Source organism: Aspergillus karnatakaensis (assembly GCF_047715665.1).
Source record: "Aspergillus karnatakaensis strain CBS 102800 unplaced genomic scaffold BJY04scaffold_6, whole genome shotgun sequence".
Lineage (NCBI taxonomy): Eukaryota > Fungi > Ascomycota > Eurotiomycetes > Eurotiales > Aspergillaceae > Aspergillus > Aspergillus karnatakaensis.
The window spans coordinates 243,550-258,662 of NW_027395718.1; the positions used below are offsets into that span (position 1 = coordinate 243,550).

Sequence of the window (15,113 nt, forward strand, 5' to 3'; positions counted from 1 at the left end):
TTCTTCTTTCGCTTCTCCCTATCGTTTCCTCATACCCACATTTGCATACTGTTATTTATATTCAACTGTATCTTTGCCCTTGGTTGCATTCCCCGTGTGCATAATATTGCCTTGTGCTTTGCGTTGAGCATGTATGGTCGTCCTGCGGCTTAGCTAGTCATAATTGAGGTGTTGCTGAAGTACCGACTTCTCTATTACATTTTACATACTAAATCCATGGATCATCGATCGCATTTGCTCTTCAATAGGCCGACTTTCACATCATGGATGTCGTCGAGATTCGGAGACTTGGTTAGACGCAAGCGGGTTCCTTCATCAACTCTCGTTTCCATCCAGATCCCGATCCTCCGTCCATGAGCACATCGAATAAACACCAATAAATTCTCCAAGCTTCTTCTTTTCAAATCCAAGAGATAAACCCACTTTGGTCCACCCCCAAAAGCGCTTTTCCGCTTGCTACGGGCCTACGCCTCGGCCGCCGACAGCCTCTTTAGCGGGGTTGTGCCCCCTCACTCTACTTATCCCCGCCAAATCTTGATCGCAACCCGAGGGGCAACCCAAAAAAAAAAATCTCGAATCAGAAGTCCACCATCACACCACCACATATACAGGAGATAGATTCGCTTGCTAAAGGCCCAAAATTTACACAATATGGCACCTCCATCATCAATTCTACCATCACAATCGCAAACTTCACCCCAAAGCCTAAACATAATCGCCCTCATCTCCGGCGGAAAAGACTCATTATACAATCTCCTCCACTGTATCCGCAATGGACACAAGATTGTTGCGCTGGCGAATCTACACCCGCCACTATCCACCCAGACAAAGACAAAGGCAGGGGCGGAAAATGCAAAAGAAATCGGCGAAGACGACATTGACAGCTTCATGTACCAAACCATAGGGTGGAACATCATCCCGCTGTACGAATCCGCGCTAGGAATTCCAATGTATCGAGGCGAGATTAAGGGTGGCGCTGTTGACGCGGGGAGGGTCTACCGCGACTCGACTCCTTCAGTTTCAACAACAGAGAATGAAGAGGAGGATGAAACAGAAAGTCTAATCCCACTACTGAAAAGAGTCATGCAAGCTCACCCCGAAGCAAACGCTCTCTGTGCTGGCGCTATCTTGTCTACATACCAACGGACCCGGATTGAGGATGTCGCCGGGCGATTGGGATTAACCCCGCTGGCTTGGTTGTGGAATTATCCGTTTCTACCTCGGCCGCTTTCTGCTTCTTCCTCATTTGGTATGGAAGAGCCGGAGGCAGGCCTTTTGTCGGATATGGCTGCGTCTTCCTGCTCGGCGAAGATCATTAAGGTTGCTTCTGGGGCTCTGGACGCGGAGTTTCTTTGGGGGGATGTTTCCTCGCCCGACGGTGTACTCCGACGGAAGATCGTGAGGGGCATGAAGAGGTTTGTTACGGGTGATGGCGGGGAGGATATTCGTGGCGCGGTGTTGGGGGAGGGAGGGGAGTATGAGACGCTGGCAGTTGATGGGGCGGGGTTTCTGTGGAAGGGCAGGATTGTGGTTCCTGAAGAAGGGAGGGAGGTTCATCATGGTGAGGGGGGCGTTGGGTATTTGAGGTTGCAGGGGGCGAGGGTTGAGAGGAAGAGTGATGAGGAGAGGGAGGATGGGGTTAGGCCTGGGGATGTGAGGAGGCCGGGGGTTCTGGATGGGGATTTTGGGAGGTTATTGGACGGGTTGCAGGGTGGGAGTTGGGTGGGTGATGAGGAGGATGAAGAGCGGGAGGCTGCGAAGGGTGGATGGGCGATTACAGAGCCTGTGCAAGCTGTGAATGGAGGGCTGTGGACTGTGTCGAACATTACTGCCCCCGAGGCTGGTCCTGGGGCAAGTGAACAGATGACCGCCATTGCGAAAAAGATCGAGTCTATTCTTTCAAATATTGATCATAATGGAGTTGAGACTCGGACGACGGCCGATATTGTCTTTACGACGGTTTTGCTTCGCTCGATGGCAGATTTCCCGCTGATGAACAGCATATACGTCTCGCTATTCAACAAGCCAAATCCGCCTGCGAGAGCTACGGTGGCTTGCGGGGACACTCTGCCTGACGGGGTGAATGTGATGATTTCGATGGTGGTTGACCTGGGCTCGAGAGTTCGGAGGAATGGCCTGCATGTTCAATCGCGGTCTTACTGGGCTCCAGCTAATATTGGACCTTATTCGCAAGCTATGTCTATTCCGCTGCAGGGAACAGAAAAAGTGGTATACATTGCCGGTCAGATACCTCTAGAGCCAGCATCTATGGAGTTGGTAGAGACTAGTTCTGCTGACCCCTCGTGGCTCAAGACGTATTCGCTACGGTCTGTCTTGTCGCTCCAACATATGTGGCGGATAGGCACAGCTATGGAGGTCAACTGGTGGCTGGGAGCCGTCGCCTTCTTCACAGGAACAGATCATGTTAAAACGAGGGCTCGTCTTGCGTGGCAACTGTGGCAGACGATGCACAGCCCAGATGCTCAAGAGACAGAGGAAGACGAAGAGTCAATGCTGGACGCCTGGGACATCAAGTACGGACGCAGAGGTTATGAGCAGGTCAAAACCATCACGCAACACAAGCTCCCGAACTTCGACCTCGTGGACAGCCCTGGAAGCGTTCCTGGCTTTTTCGCCGTTCAGCTTCATGATCTTCCCAGAAACAGCGACATAGAATGGCAGGGCCTGGGTTACCGGTGCGACGGAGTGAAACTCACAAAGGGAGAGACAGGATCAGGCCGTGCTGTCGAAGCCTCCACCAATGAACACCTAAGATATTCGTGCATCGAGATTGATAAGACATCGGATCTCAAGGCGCAAGTTCAGCGCGTATTCGGTGTATACGCCCACGCCGCGCAGGGCTCACCCCACTGCGTTATCTATACCAGCCAACCACTCCATGACATCCGCCAAGCACAATTAATTCCTTGCAAGTCGGTTTGGGGCGCAGAGGGCAGAGAGCTCGCCGCTGGAGTGATTATACAACAACAGACATGATGACAAGGGCCGAAGGCCGCGTAAAGTCCGGAGGGGTCAGTACTTGATAGTGGTGATGGCGTGCGTAAGATTCGAGAACCCCCTGACATGCTTGCTGCAAGGCGATTATCCAACAACGCTTGGGAGAATTCTTGATTGGCCGATAAGCGTGGACTAATCAGGCCCAGTAGCAGAGGCACCAGTCATCTTAAGCGAGCGACTGTTATATTTCCACCGTTCTAGACAAGCTGGGCCGTCGTACGTGTCGCCGAGCCGATTGGACTGGCGGCGGCGCAGTCGCTAGAGCTTTGTCCTCTGGGCTGGGTGAAGCTAAGGCCGATGTTGGGAAAGCGTTGAGGCGAGAACGGCGCAGGCTGGAGAACACGAGGAGGATTATGAGTCGTTCAGAGGGAGGATGAGGAGATAACTCAGGGTAGTTACTTTGTAGATAATCGAAATAATCTTGAGATACTCGTTGGTTATTGGCAGTTGCGAGCAAAGCATGTGATGACAGAAAAGGCCCGCTGCCGCTGTCGATAAACCACCAAGTCGATGGAAGCCTAGCAAAACCTTCACTTCATCCTTCAAAGTCTCCTCCTCCTAGACTCCTCTCCTCTCTTCTCCCTTTCGCTCGTCTCCCCACCGATCAACTCAAGTCTATTCCTCCTGTCAGGTATGCTGATCCGTCTCCCGCCACCTTTGCCCGAGCCCCGCTGGTTTAAATTACTGACCGTCCGGGGTTTAGTGGCCTTTCCATCCTCACACGACTCAATCTCAATTTCTCACCCCCGACAATGACGTTCTCCGCGCTATAAACTCCTGCCCTGATTCTCTACATCCATGGGGCCATGGCCTCTTCCACAAGCCAGGAGGACGAGGGAACGTCTCCGAACATGATCCCGCCCGACTCGGACCTCGCCGCCTCTGACCATCTCCGATCACTTTCCCGCTCACCTCACCCATATCGCCGCAACGGCTCAATACACCAACGGACGCGCACATCGAGTGATAGCGGTACTGAGGCGGATGACGAGAGTACAAGCTTGCTGAAAGGACTTCCGGTGCCGCCTTCTCGGTCACGGAAAGGAGCTCGTCCGACATGGAACGGAGGTGGTGATCATGACCTGTGGCTTCCGGGCCTGCAGCGGTGGCCGTCATTGGCCCGGTCGACTTCACGGAGTTCGCGACGGAGCTCTATAGGGGACAATGAGGTGGAAATCTTAGAGTTACGGGATAAGATAAAGGCGAAACGACGCGTTGAAGTCATACGGAGGGGTTTCGAGGCTACCTTGTTGCTCTCCGTAGGCGGCGTAGTCCTGGGACAGTCGAGCGTCAGATCGCTTGCCTGGACTTGGAAAAAAGGTAAGGCGTGCTTTATTTAATGTTATTTCTTTTGGCTAACCTGTGATCTGTGTAGAGATTTTGACATATTCCGTCTCTGTCCTCGGAGTCTACGTTGTTTATCCATTGAACAGACATGGTCGCCTGCGGCTTTCTAGATTCCTGTCCTTCGAAATTCCGCCTACATTCGATCCAGCTCCGCTATTATACCCCGTTCTGATTCCTGTTTTCGCCTCGCTGTCACTGTCAGCCCATTCGCCGTCGTTAATACTGCCAAATTTACTTCTAGCTCTCGCCTCTATCCCGCCATCCGCCGTTCCCATGCAAGATCTGATACATGGACAAAGCATAGCGCATTGGCTTCTCACTCTTCTCCCCTTGATTGTTTCGGAGCAGTTGACATGGGGGTTCATTCGCCCGAAACCTCTTTCTCTCCGAGGCCTGAATTCTGAACTTTTGACACTTGTTTTTCCTTTGCACCAAGCATTGATACCCACTCTAGATTTCCTTCTGTCTACCAGCATTCTTCCAGCGGAATTACAGCTTCTCACGACTGCCCTTATTAATCTGTTTTTGTTCGGAGGCTCTCCTCAAGCGGAGATCCTTAAAGCGCTGCTGTGGCTGGGCAGCTTGTGTATTTTTATCTCTTGTCGCCAGGTCCTCCACTGGGAGGTCGCTCTAGCTCGGATACCGACATGGAAGTTTCGACGCTCTCCTAGCGCTTCAAATTCACCGAAGAATATTCTGAACTTGCTGGATCATAAGCTCTGCCAGAAATTGAGCCGAGCTGGCTCTTCGGAAGATCCTACTTCGGATAGCGACTCGCCCGATGGCTTTACATCTACGTCGCGCCGGACCCACGAATATCGAGAGCGATCACCACCGGAGAGTCCTATAGAGGTCCCGACTGCAGACGACTCGATTCCACGTCAACCATCGACAAATTTCGAAGAAGGCCTTCGCTCAGAAAGAGTCAAAACCACGCCGAGAGGCCGACGGAAGCGATTAGTGGCGCCAGATGTGGCTCCCTTCCTGTCGATGACTGTTCCACAAGTGCAGGTCCGCAAGTGGCTCTACGCAGGCTACGTTTACCTAGCCGTTCTCGGTATCATCCTTGGTCCAGTACGAAAATATGTAGGTGAACGAGCACTGCAAGGCGCGGAGCCATTTGGCTGGGCTTTGGGCTACTTACTTGGCAACGTGTCGTGGTTCAGGTTCTGGGTCATCACCTCAAGTTTAGAATACTGGATTCCTATACCTCCGCGGGTGGACGCCAGCCTGTCGAATGCGTTCTGCCATCTCGGACGGGCAGAACATCTCCGCTACACATTTGGAGAGGCTAGTACACGTCTTATCGTTGCTGCATACTGCCTGCTTGTTCTTGTTACGGGAATAGCCATAGTGATCCGGTTGGGCACGTTTGCAGAAGTGGACACTAGGCGCAAAGTTTTCCATGGCACGATGGTAATGATGTTTCTCCCCACCATCTACATCGACCCCGCCTTTTGTGCTCTTGCTATGGCTCTGGTTCTGGCCGTCTTCCTGCTCCTCGACCTCTTCCGTGCCTCACAACTACCCCCAATCTCACGGCCCTTGACCTACTTTCTCGAGCCATATGTCGATGGTCGCGACTATCGAGGCCCGGTCATCGTCTCCCACATCTTTCTCCTCATTGGGTGCGCTGTCCCTTTATGGCTTTCCCTGGCCGACATATCCCGAACCGGGGAATCTCCCTGGAAAGGCTGGGACACCGAAACTCGGGATGTCAGCATGGTAAGCGGAATCATTTGTGTCGGTCTTGGTGACGCCGCCGCATCACTCGTTGGCCGGCGTTTCGGGCGACGCAAATGGTTCTGGGGTGGCGGGAAATCCATCGAGGGTAGCGTCGCCTTTGCGATCGCCGTTACGGCTGGATTACTGATCGCCCAAGGATGGCTTGTTCTCGGAAAATGGCCCGTGGGTGGTGGTGGTCAGCACGGGCCGAAGCACTTCTCGTGGCCCGTGGCGGTGGTTAAGTCTGTCTTAGCCGCTGGGGGTGCCAGTGCGACAGAGGCGGTATTAACGGGATGTAATGACAATGTGGTTGTTCCAGTTGTGCTGTGGCTCTTGGTAAAGGGACTGGGTGTTTAACTCGAAGGAGCAGCTGACGAGGCTGAGGCTGATGCAATGATATGATTAGATTTAGCAAGTTATGTTGTACAACACGAGGTTAAAGACATTTATTCTGGCATGTCCTCTACAATCGGAGAACTGGTGGATTGAAGAGTAGTGGGTCACTATGGTTGGAGACTTGTAGGCACAAGACTACTATGGTCAGGGTATACGAACAAAGGAGTGCACCCATCATGCGAACAAAGTACCGTCCGCTGAAGAGTACCTCATCCTGGCATATGCAGGGTTCAGGTGACCCAGGCCCCGACCCCGAGAATGACAAGCCACTATTTTTACTTTGTTCAAGTCAAACTCAAGGGCCAGTCGTCATAATGAGCACTTCAAGAATGCTCGTCTATCCCTCTTCGCTTTTGCCTTCTTGTCTGCTTCATGTCTCACTGTCAGCCCCTTGAGCATGGAGATTGTCGATCGCCCGAGTGGACCATGGATAGACTAACACCCTGGAACGGTAAACGGGGCACTCCGAATCGTCTCCAAGGCCCACTAGCTTATCAGTTGGATGAGCGGCCACTGACAAGCCGAGTGGAGGGCAGTGCATCTAAGACGCCTTGGTCTCTGAATGGAGCAGGGATTGTGCCGGGATTTGAAGGGTGAACAGGGCTCAGTGGCACCAGCGCACTTCAAGGCTGTTGACTCGTTGAGTCATTTGAGGGGGTGTTTCTGTCTGGAGGGATGTGATTGGGTAAATTGAAGGGTTTAGATATTGATTGCAGACTCGAAACTCCGGCGTAGTTGAGGAGATGGTGAGTCTTTGGCGATGAATTAGGTGGGATTGAGTCACAATGCATGGAGATTGCGAAGGAGATCAGATCCATAATTTGGCGATGGAGGATCATCAGCCCATGGATGGAATTGGATGGACTGGAGGCACTGGATGGAGACCCCGGATGCTTGCGGTGGCTGACGACTCTTATCTAATCGATAACGTGATGGTTATTGCCTGAGGCTACCAGGCGGCCCTTGCGCATCCATCATCAGTTCATCTACAGTCTACATCCATGAAAAGAAATGAGTATTGATTTATCATCTGGAGATTTATTGATTCTTTATTTCCAGGAGCTTCTCTTATAATCATATCATCCTGAGGATATCTTGATACTGAGGTACTCAGGCTAACCGCCCTTCTGACCGCCTTTCCACTCAGTAATCAGTGATCGTCGTGCCGTTGCTTGTCGCCTGTTATCGCAGGTCACGCTCCTCCTCACTGCTTGCTCCTCCCCCCGGACGACATCGCCATCCTACTTACTTAGCTTTCCCTGCCGAACTTCCCTCTCTTTCATCCTTTCTAGACCAACAAGTACCTTCTGACTACCTCCTGCAGCTTCTCCCTCTCTGCTACCCCCCCTTTCTCTTTCTATACCTCCAGCCTACATTTATCTTATCAGCACCGTCTTCATTCTTCAGCGGCCTTGATAAATCTTCTGCACATCCGTCACTTTCCTTGGTTCCTGTTAACCACCGACGACGACCTCGAAAACTCTCGCTTCTCTCCATCTTGCAGCTCCCCCGGTTCCGCTTCACCGCTCCCTAGCGACTCGAGACCCCAGTTCCCTAGCTTGAGTCACCAAGACAGCGCCGAGCTCGACCTTGTCCACCTTGACGCCTTCCTATCTGTCAACCGGCCCGATCCAACCTCGTCTCCCACAACCCTCCCGCATACCTCCGCCTCGTTGTTGCCTGAAATAGTCCTAGTTATTTCCGCCTCTTCGACTCGTTGCCTCTCACATTTAACTCTGATGGGCCTCTACTCCCCGTCGTTTGCGTTGCCGTTGCTGAGGTAGCTGTGCGGTTGACAGGGTGTGCACCGTCGCCTTGCTGTCACCATGGCTTCGGTCCAACATTCTAAGGGCTCGAAAGAGTCCTATACGGAGGTGGCTCTCGATGGCGGCCGATATACCCGGATGGACCATATTGGAAAGGGTAGCTTTGCTACTGTTTACCGAGGGATGCACACGGTAGGTTTCGTGATTCCTGCCCCGAGTTGAATATGCTGGGCTGCTTCTAACTTTTATGTTACTTTAGAAATCACAAACCTTCGTGGCCATCAAATCAGTTAACCTAGGAAAGCTCAATAAGAAGTTGAGGGAGAACCTATCCCTGGAGATTGACATCCTTAGAGAGCTGAGACAACCGCACATCGTCGCTCTCATCGACTTCAAGGAGACCAATACTCATATTCACCTTATCATGGAGTACTGTGCTTTAGGAGACCTCTCACAATTCATAAAGAGGAGAGAATCATTGAGAGAGCACAGCTATACACGACATATGATGGCGAAGTATCCGAATGTTCCTGGCGGAGCGTTGAACGAGGTGCTAGTTCGACATTTTCTGAAGCAGCTGGCGAGTGCGCTGAAATTCCTCCGGGATCGGAATCTAATCCATCGTGACATCAAACCTCAAAACCTCCTACTTTGTCCTGCACCCTTACCGACAGAAGGAGAGAAGCTTCCGCTAGCCGCCTTAAAAGGCAGTGCTGACTCGTTCACACCGGCTGTCGGGCTACCATCATTACCCTTGCTCAAGTTGGCAGATTTTGGCTTTGCTCGATCACTTCCAGCGACATCCCTTGCGGAGACATTGTGCGGCTCCCCTCTATATATGGCACCCGAGATCCTACGATATGAGAAATATGATGCTAAGGCGGACCTTTGGTCCGTCGGGACCGTGCTATACGAGATGGCGGTAGGCAAGCCGCCTTTTCGGGCGACAAACCACGTTGAGCTGCTCCGAAAGATCGAGAACTCAAAAGACCGGATTAGATTTCCGGAAGAGAACCCAATATCGGAAGACATCAAAGGGCTGATTTGTGGCCTGCTAAAACTTAATCCGGTTGTGCGAATGACGTTCGCGGATTTCTTCGACAATAAAGTCATTACAGAACCTATTCCCGGATTAATAGCTGAGGATGCTCTTGTTCCAAGTCGTCGTTCATCACCGGAGCCAACCACCGGGGATTCGACGCCTAGGTCCGCCGCAGTCGATACTCCAAGGGCTCGAGAAAACCGGACAACCAAGCTTGAAGATGATGATCAAACCCGATACCCACCGCCTCATCGATATGTACCTCGCAATGAACGGCCAGAGACACCCCCGACAGCTTCACCTATGCGGAGGGTTAGGAGTGGCGACAGGCCTGCCTCAGCGGCGAAGCCAATACCCACGGCTGCGGCTCCCCAAAGGCCTGACGTGGTCTCGCATGCGACAGCCCCGGGCCGTCAAGAGCTTCTGGATCGCCACTCAATAGCAAATGCTGCAGAGCGCCAAAAGAACCGCCAGCCCCCCGGTACACCGCCGTCTTACAGAACGAAGGATGACCGTGAGCGGGCTGCGCAAGACGTCGCATTTGAGCGAGACTATGTGGTTGTAGAGAAACGGGCCGTTGAGGTCAACGCGTTTGCAGATGAACTTGCACACGATCCTCGAATTCAAGGGAAACAGGCGGGCCTTCTTCCACGGAGGCAAACGACGCCGGCCCTTCCAACCACAGCGCAATCACCGCAGAGTTCTCCCAGCAAGGCAGTCCAGGTAATTTCCGGTCGTGCTCGAGCGGACTCGGCGCACAATCGCCAAAGTTCGTACGAACGACGCTACGGACAGAGCCCTACATCTGCAACATCTGCAATATCAAAAGCCCTGCATATGGCGAGTGGGCGCTTATGGGGCTATTCTCCGCCTTTGAATATCACTAAAGGAGGCCGCTCGCCGCCGTTGGCCTACAATCCTTTCCCAGCTTATCCCACGGCCCCTGCTGGTCTTTTAACCATGGGCGATAGTCCTCGACCTCTGACAAACCCGGATGAAGATACCAAAACTGTCAAAGAACTCGAAGAATGCGCGACAAGGAGTGACGTTGTATACGGCTTTGCGGAAGTGAAATATAAACAGCTTATACCATTGGCCCCATCAGCCCAGGCCGACGGAAGTCCCACCCCGCCAGTCGCTGACTTTGGTGATGGCGGGCTCACAGCCGATGCTGTCGTGACCCTCTCTGAAGAGGCGTTAGTCCTGTATGTCAAAGCACTCTCCCTACTAGCCAAGTCCATGGATATTGCCGGCGCTTGGTGGAACCGTAAGAACAGAGGCGACGCCTTGGCAGAGTCTGGTATGAGTCGAGCAGACCTAGTGTCGAATCGCATCAACAAAGTCGTCCAATGGGTTCGGAGTAGGTTCAACGAGGTGTTGGAGAAGGCAGAGTTTGTGCGCCTCAAGCTAATTGAAGCGCAACGTCGACTCCCCCTCGATCACCCCAGCCACCCTAACAATCAATCACTCGAGTCTGCCGGGTCAGGGGCCTCTGTGGATGTGAGGGTCAGCCCTGGCGTGTCTGCGGAGAAGCTAATGTATGATCGCGCCTTGGAAATGAGTCGAACAGCCGCCATCAACGAGCTCACTAGCGAAGACTTGTCGGGGTGCGAGATTGCCTATGTCACTGCCATCCGAATGCTAGAGGCTGTCTTGGAAAGAGAAGATGTGCCCCAATCATCTAGCACCGACAAAACCGACATGATTGTTAATGGGCTACAAGGCGAACAGTGCGAACATGTCTTCAAGTGTAAGTTCTTACCTGCATCTGACACCGCAAACATGCCAGCTTAATCTAACGTGCTTTTAGTGGTCTCGAGCATACGCAGTCGGCTAGCAGTATTGCGCAAGAAACTGACCATCCTGGCCAAGCGGCAAACACCGCCATCGAGTGGGAAGATGGTTCCCTCGAACCTTGCACATGCGACAGGGGCGACTTCTCCCCGATGATTTCGAAGTCTGAGCTGTTAGCATTTTTCTGCATGTTGCATGCTGGATCATGCGGCGTACTTTCTGATTAGTGTTGCTTTCTTTTCCCAGTTTTTTTTTTTTTTTGCTTTTTTTGCTTTGCAAGTTTTCCTCGCCTTTCTATAATTAACGAATCCTTCCGGAGTTTACTATACAGGGTCTTGCTCGTGGGTTCACTTTCCACCCCCGGCTGGTATTCCTCGGGGCTTCTCGATATGTTCATTTGCATGTGCGAGAATATACGTGTGTCTATTATTATTATACTGTTTGGCTGCAGGGCGTTTGGACAGGACTGGAGAACTGGAGAGGAGGACAAATTGCCACAGGACTTGGATATTGGATATCAAGAGGGATATATCAGGATTGCTTACGGGCGGTGTATTGTACATACCATCATACCAGAATATTATATCTTGGTGATGAGAGAAAAGTCGACTCCTTCTGGGCTTTCCTCCGTAGAGTTACATCCAAGGTATTTGTTATACAAGTGCAAAATTGCGTGATCGATTTTGGTGTGTCATGGACAGACGTTTCCAGCGAGAGAGAGTGGCACCGGTGGGCCTGCCCGAAAACATCTTCTTCCACTCTTCGACTCTTCTTGCACCGAATCTTATTTCTGACTCTCACCTCTGCGTCTTTATTCGTTCCGCCGCTCTCCATCAGCGCCATCATGGTCCAGGAACAGTTGGAACTGTCCCCGGCCCGTAGTTTAGCACGGCCTTCGAGACTTTTTCTAGAGTCAGTCGCCTCTCGCCGAGAGCTCAGCGTATCCTCTTTGTCCGCCTGGGAAATCGCGTGCTCACAGCCCTCTCGGTTTCCGACGGCTTCTGGAGTCGAGACTTCCTCCATGGCCCTATACACCTTAGATTAAAGACCTACTACTCGCCTCTCGCCTGACGCCCAGCCTTCTCCTTGAGCCTTGACACCTGGACAAACGGCCTTCGCCGAGCCCTCAGCGCGCTGTTCTATACGACCCTGAGCTTTCTAGCGTGAGCGTGATTTGATTGCATCAAACTGGGTCTCAGCACATCATCATCGACGTCTTATATATCTATATCCCGACGCCGGCTTTTTGAGTAGAGTTCATCAACCCATAACCCACTTGTTGGTGTCTGCCACCGCTGCCAGGTCGAGTCGAGTCAAGTCAAGTCATCTTGTGCATCACAGCTACAAGCATCATGGAGTTTCCTTCCGGATCTGCTCCTAAGCAGGAGGCGAAGCCTGAGGCGAACTCTTATGAGGCTGACGGCCCTCGGAGGGCTGACGGTGTGACCGCGTTGTGTATGTGGCTTACTCTTTTTTGTCACTTGCTGGTCTTCGGAATTGTGCGCGTAGGTCTTGCTAACGGGTGCAAATAGACGAAGGAAACATCTACAACACCACACCTGAGGATCGTCGCCAGATCGGCATTATCAGTGCCACGTTTCTCATCTTCAACCGAGTCATCGGTACGGGTATCTTTGCCACCCCGAGTACCATCTTGGGTCTATCTGGAGGGAGTGTCGGCCTTGCGCTGTTTATGTGGGTGTTTGGTACGCTGATTGCGGTTGCTGGTACGGCTGTTTATCTTGAATGGGGTACTGCTATCCCAAGGTGCGTTTATATCTCTTATACTTACACCAACAGAGTGGAGAAGATTGGTCTAATGTGTGTCCTGCAGAAACGGTGGAGAAAAAAACTACCTCGAATATGTCTACAAGAGGCCCCGGTTCCTGGCGACGGCAATGTACGCCGCGTATGCGTTCCTGCTCGGCTGGGCCGCTAGCAACAGTGTCGTCTTTGGCCAGTATATCCTCAACGCTGCGCAAGTGGAGGTTGACCGATGGAACCAGCGTGGTATCGGTCTCGCCTGTATTACTGTTGCGTTCCTCATCCACGGATTTGCCCTGAAATGGGGTCTTCGTCTGCAGAACTTCCTCGGTATCGTCAAGCTTATCGTCGTTGTGTTCATCATTGTATCTGGCTGGGTGGCTCTTGGTGGTCACTTGAAGATCGAGAAGCCGAACAATTTCTCCAACGCCTTTGATGGAGTTGATACAGTTACTGGGTATGGTGTTGTCAACGCGCTATACAACGTTATCTGGTCGTTCATTGGTTACTCCAATGCCAACTATGTATGTGGAGGAGTGCCCATAATTTGATATTTGATACTAACAGAATGTTGCAGGCTCTAAGCGAGACTAAGAACCCTGTCCGAACCCTCAAAATTGCGGCTCCCGTGGCTATCATCTCCGTTGGCATCCTCTACATGTTCGTCAACATCGCCTACTTCGCTGCCGTTCCGAAGCAAGAGCTCCTTGAGTCTGGATCTATCGTCGCTGCTGTGTTCTTCCGAAACATGTTCGGCGGCCAGGCTGAGCGCGCCATGTCTGTCTTGGTTGCTCTGTCGGCGTTCGGAAACGTCCTCTCGGTGATCTTCTCTCAGGGCCGAAGTACGTGTCATGCCACCTCATATAGAAAACATGACATTAACTGTATATAGTTGTCCAGGAACTTGGTCGTGAGGGTGTCCTCCCCTTTTCCCGCCTCTGGGCCAGCAACAAGCCCTTCCACGCCCCTGCCGCGGGTCTCTTCGAGCACTGGGTCGTCTCCATCATCATCATGCTTGCTCCTCCCCCCGGTGACGCCTACAACTTCCTCGTCAAGTGAGTCATATCCAGATTACATTCTTTCTCAAAATTGTACTAACATTTCATTCAGTCTAATTTCCTACCCCCTGTCCATTGTCAACGTTTTCGTCGCCGCTGGCCTAATCTACATTTACCTCAAGAGGAACTCCTTCCCCGACTTCAACCCAGGCATCAAAGCCACCCTTCCTGTGACCGTTTTCTTCCTCCTCACAAATATCTACCTCGTGATCGCGCCTTATATTCCTCCCACCGGTGACCAGAGCGTCTACGAAGAGCTCCCGTACTACCTGCACTGTGTTGTAGCGCTGGGTATCTTTGCTGCGGGCGCCGTGTACTATGTGTTCTGGGCCATTCTTCTGCCTAAGTTCGGCGGGTATGTGCTTGTTAAGGAGACGGTGCAGGATGCGGATGGGTGGTCGAGAAGTGTTTACACGAAATTGCCGGTTGATCGGGTCAAAGAAGGGAGGGCGCATTTTTAGTCTAATCATTAATACTGTCATGTGAGGGGATGGTGGAGATGGTGGTTCGTTTCGTTTCCTTGATGAGGGTCTGTTGAGAACGGACTTGAGCGAGGGTCTGTTTATATTTTATGTGTTAGGATTTATGAGATGTGAAGAAGTGAGGATCGATACTAATGGCTAATCTCTATTCTTGATTTATTCGGGATGTTTCCATTCTAGCATTCGGATTAAATAAGACTAAAATGACTTGATAGTAGACGATGCGCAGCACTACGTAGCAGTGAACACAGCATGAGCTGTGATACTGCCAGGAAGAATGATAATTTCAGGTTTTGTATCTCCCAAGGCCTAGGTAAACAATGATCATTACTACAGTAAGTCTGTCCCAACCATCTATGGAAGCCCATCCAAGGTTAGGTTACCACTCTACTAGGTAGAGAGCAACTGTCATGGTCTCCTCAAACTGGGTGGTGTACGGTCTGGCAAGCACTGCAGAGCAGCCTAGCATGCATATGCCTATAGATCAACCCTGAAGGCTGCTGGCATCTGCTGCAAGAAAAGCTGCGTGAACGAATATATGTATGTATGGTTTGGGAAGAGTTTGCGCGGACAGGAAATTATAGCGGCTGACCGGATCATGTGACCAGCGAGCCAGCTAGACCTCTCTGAGGATAGTGTTATGCCTCAGGAGATGAAATATACCGCCTGCTACTTTGAGACATCCGCGGCGACCGTTTTTCTGGGGAACAGATTTGCAGCT

The 15,113-nt window shown here is 51.9% G+C and overlaps 5 protein-coding genes across 5 annotated transcripts; 4 read left to right on the forward strand and 1 right to left on the reverse strand.

Moving 5' to 3' along the window:
• Positions 1-651: 651 nt before the first annotated feature.
• Positions 652-2,997, forward strand: BJY04DRAFT_214294 (diphthine--ammonia ligase family protein; the record flags this gene model as incomplete). The annotated part of the gene is made up of 1 exon (XM_073715182.1): positions 652-2,997. One exon carries the CDS (start codon positions 652-654, stop codon positions 2,995-2,997), a length of 2,346 nt encoding a protein of 781 aa, XP_073575312.1.
• Positions 2,998-3,824: 827 nt separating this feature from the next.
• On the forward strand, positions 3,825-6,447 carry BJY04DRAFT_214295 (putative phosphatidate cytidylyltransferase; the record flags this gene model as incomplete). Its single annotated transcript, XM_073715183.1, has 2 exons — positions 3,825-4,338; positions 4,394-6,447. 2 exons carry the CDS (start codon positions 3,825-3,827, stop codon positions 6,445-6,447), a joined length of 2,568 nt encoding a protein of 855 aa, XP_073575313.1.
• Positions 6,448-8,148: 1,701 nt separating this feature from the next.
• atg1 (serine/threonine protein kinase ATG1) lies at positions 8,149-11,372 on the forward strand. The gene is made up of 2 exons (XM_073708565.1): positions 8,149-8,444; positions 8,512-11,372. The coding sequence occupies exons 1-2, from the start codon at positions 8,313-8,315 to the stop codon at positions 11,086-11,088; spliced, it is 2,709 nt and encodes a 902-aa protein (XP_073575314.1). The 5' UTR covers positions 8,149-8,312; the 3' UTR covers positions 11,089-11,372.
• On the reverse strand, positions 11,373-12,276 carry BJY04DRAFT_135068 (uncharacterized protein). The gene has a single exon (XM_073708566.1). It carries the CDS (start codon positions 12,109-12,111, stop codon positions 11,656-11,658), a length of 456 nt encoding a protein of 151 aa, XP_073575315.1. The 5' UTR covers positions 12,112-12,276; the 3' UTR covers positions 11,373-11,655.
• Positions 12,277-14,929, forward strand: BJY04DRAFT_135060 (high affinity methionine permease). The gene is made up of 6 exons (XM_073708564.1): positions 12,277-12,543; positions 12,621-12,855; positions 12,923-13,376; positions 13,430-13,694; positions 13,745-13,907; positions 13,963-14,929. Exons 1-6 carry the CDS (start codon positions 12,441-12,443, stop codon positions 14,369-14,371), a joined length of 1,629 nt encoding a protein of 542 aa, XP_073575316.1. The 5' UTR covers positions 12,277-12,440; the 3' UTR covers positions 14,372-14,929.
• Positions 14,930-15,113: the final 184 nt, after the last annotated feature.

What these genes read in the sequence shown, in the direction of transcription:
- BJY04DRAFT_135060 (XM_073708564.1), top strand. Translation starts at nt 12,441, where the DNA reads ATGGAGTTTCCTTCCGGATCTGCTCCTAAGCAGGAGGCGAAGCCTGAG. An exon ending in GTTACTCCAATGCCAACTAT is followed by an intron (nt 13,377 to 13,429) that starts GTATGTGGAGGA and finishes AGAATGTTGCAG; the next exon opens with GCTCTAAGCGAGACTAAGAA. An exon ending in GCCTACAACTTCCTCGTCAA is followed by an intron (nt 13,908 to 13,962) that starts GTGAGTCATATC and finishes CATTTCATTCAG; the next exon opens with TCTAATTTCCTACCCCCTGT.
- atg1 (XM_073708565.1), top strand. Translation starts at nt 8,313, where the DNA reads ATGGCTTCGGTCCAACATTCTAAGGGCTCGAAAGAGTCCTATACGGAG. An exon ending in TTTACCGAGGGATGCACACG is followed by an intron (nt 8,445 to 8,511) that starts GTAGGTTTCGTG and finishes ATGTTACTTTAG; the next exon opens with AAATCACAAACCTTCGTGGC.
- BJY04DRAFT_135068 (XM_073708566.1), bottom strand. Translation starts at nt 12,111, where the DNA reads ATGGAGGAAGTCTCGACTCCAGAAGCCGTCGGAAACCGAGAGGGCTGT.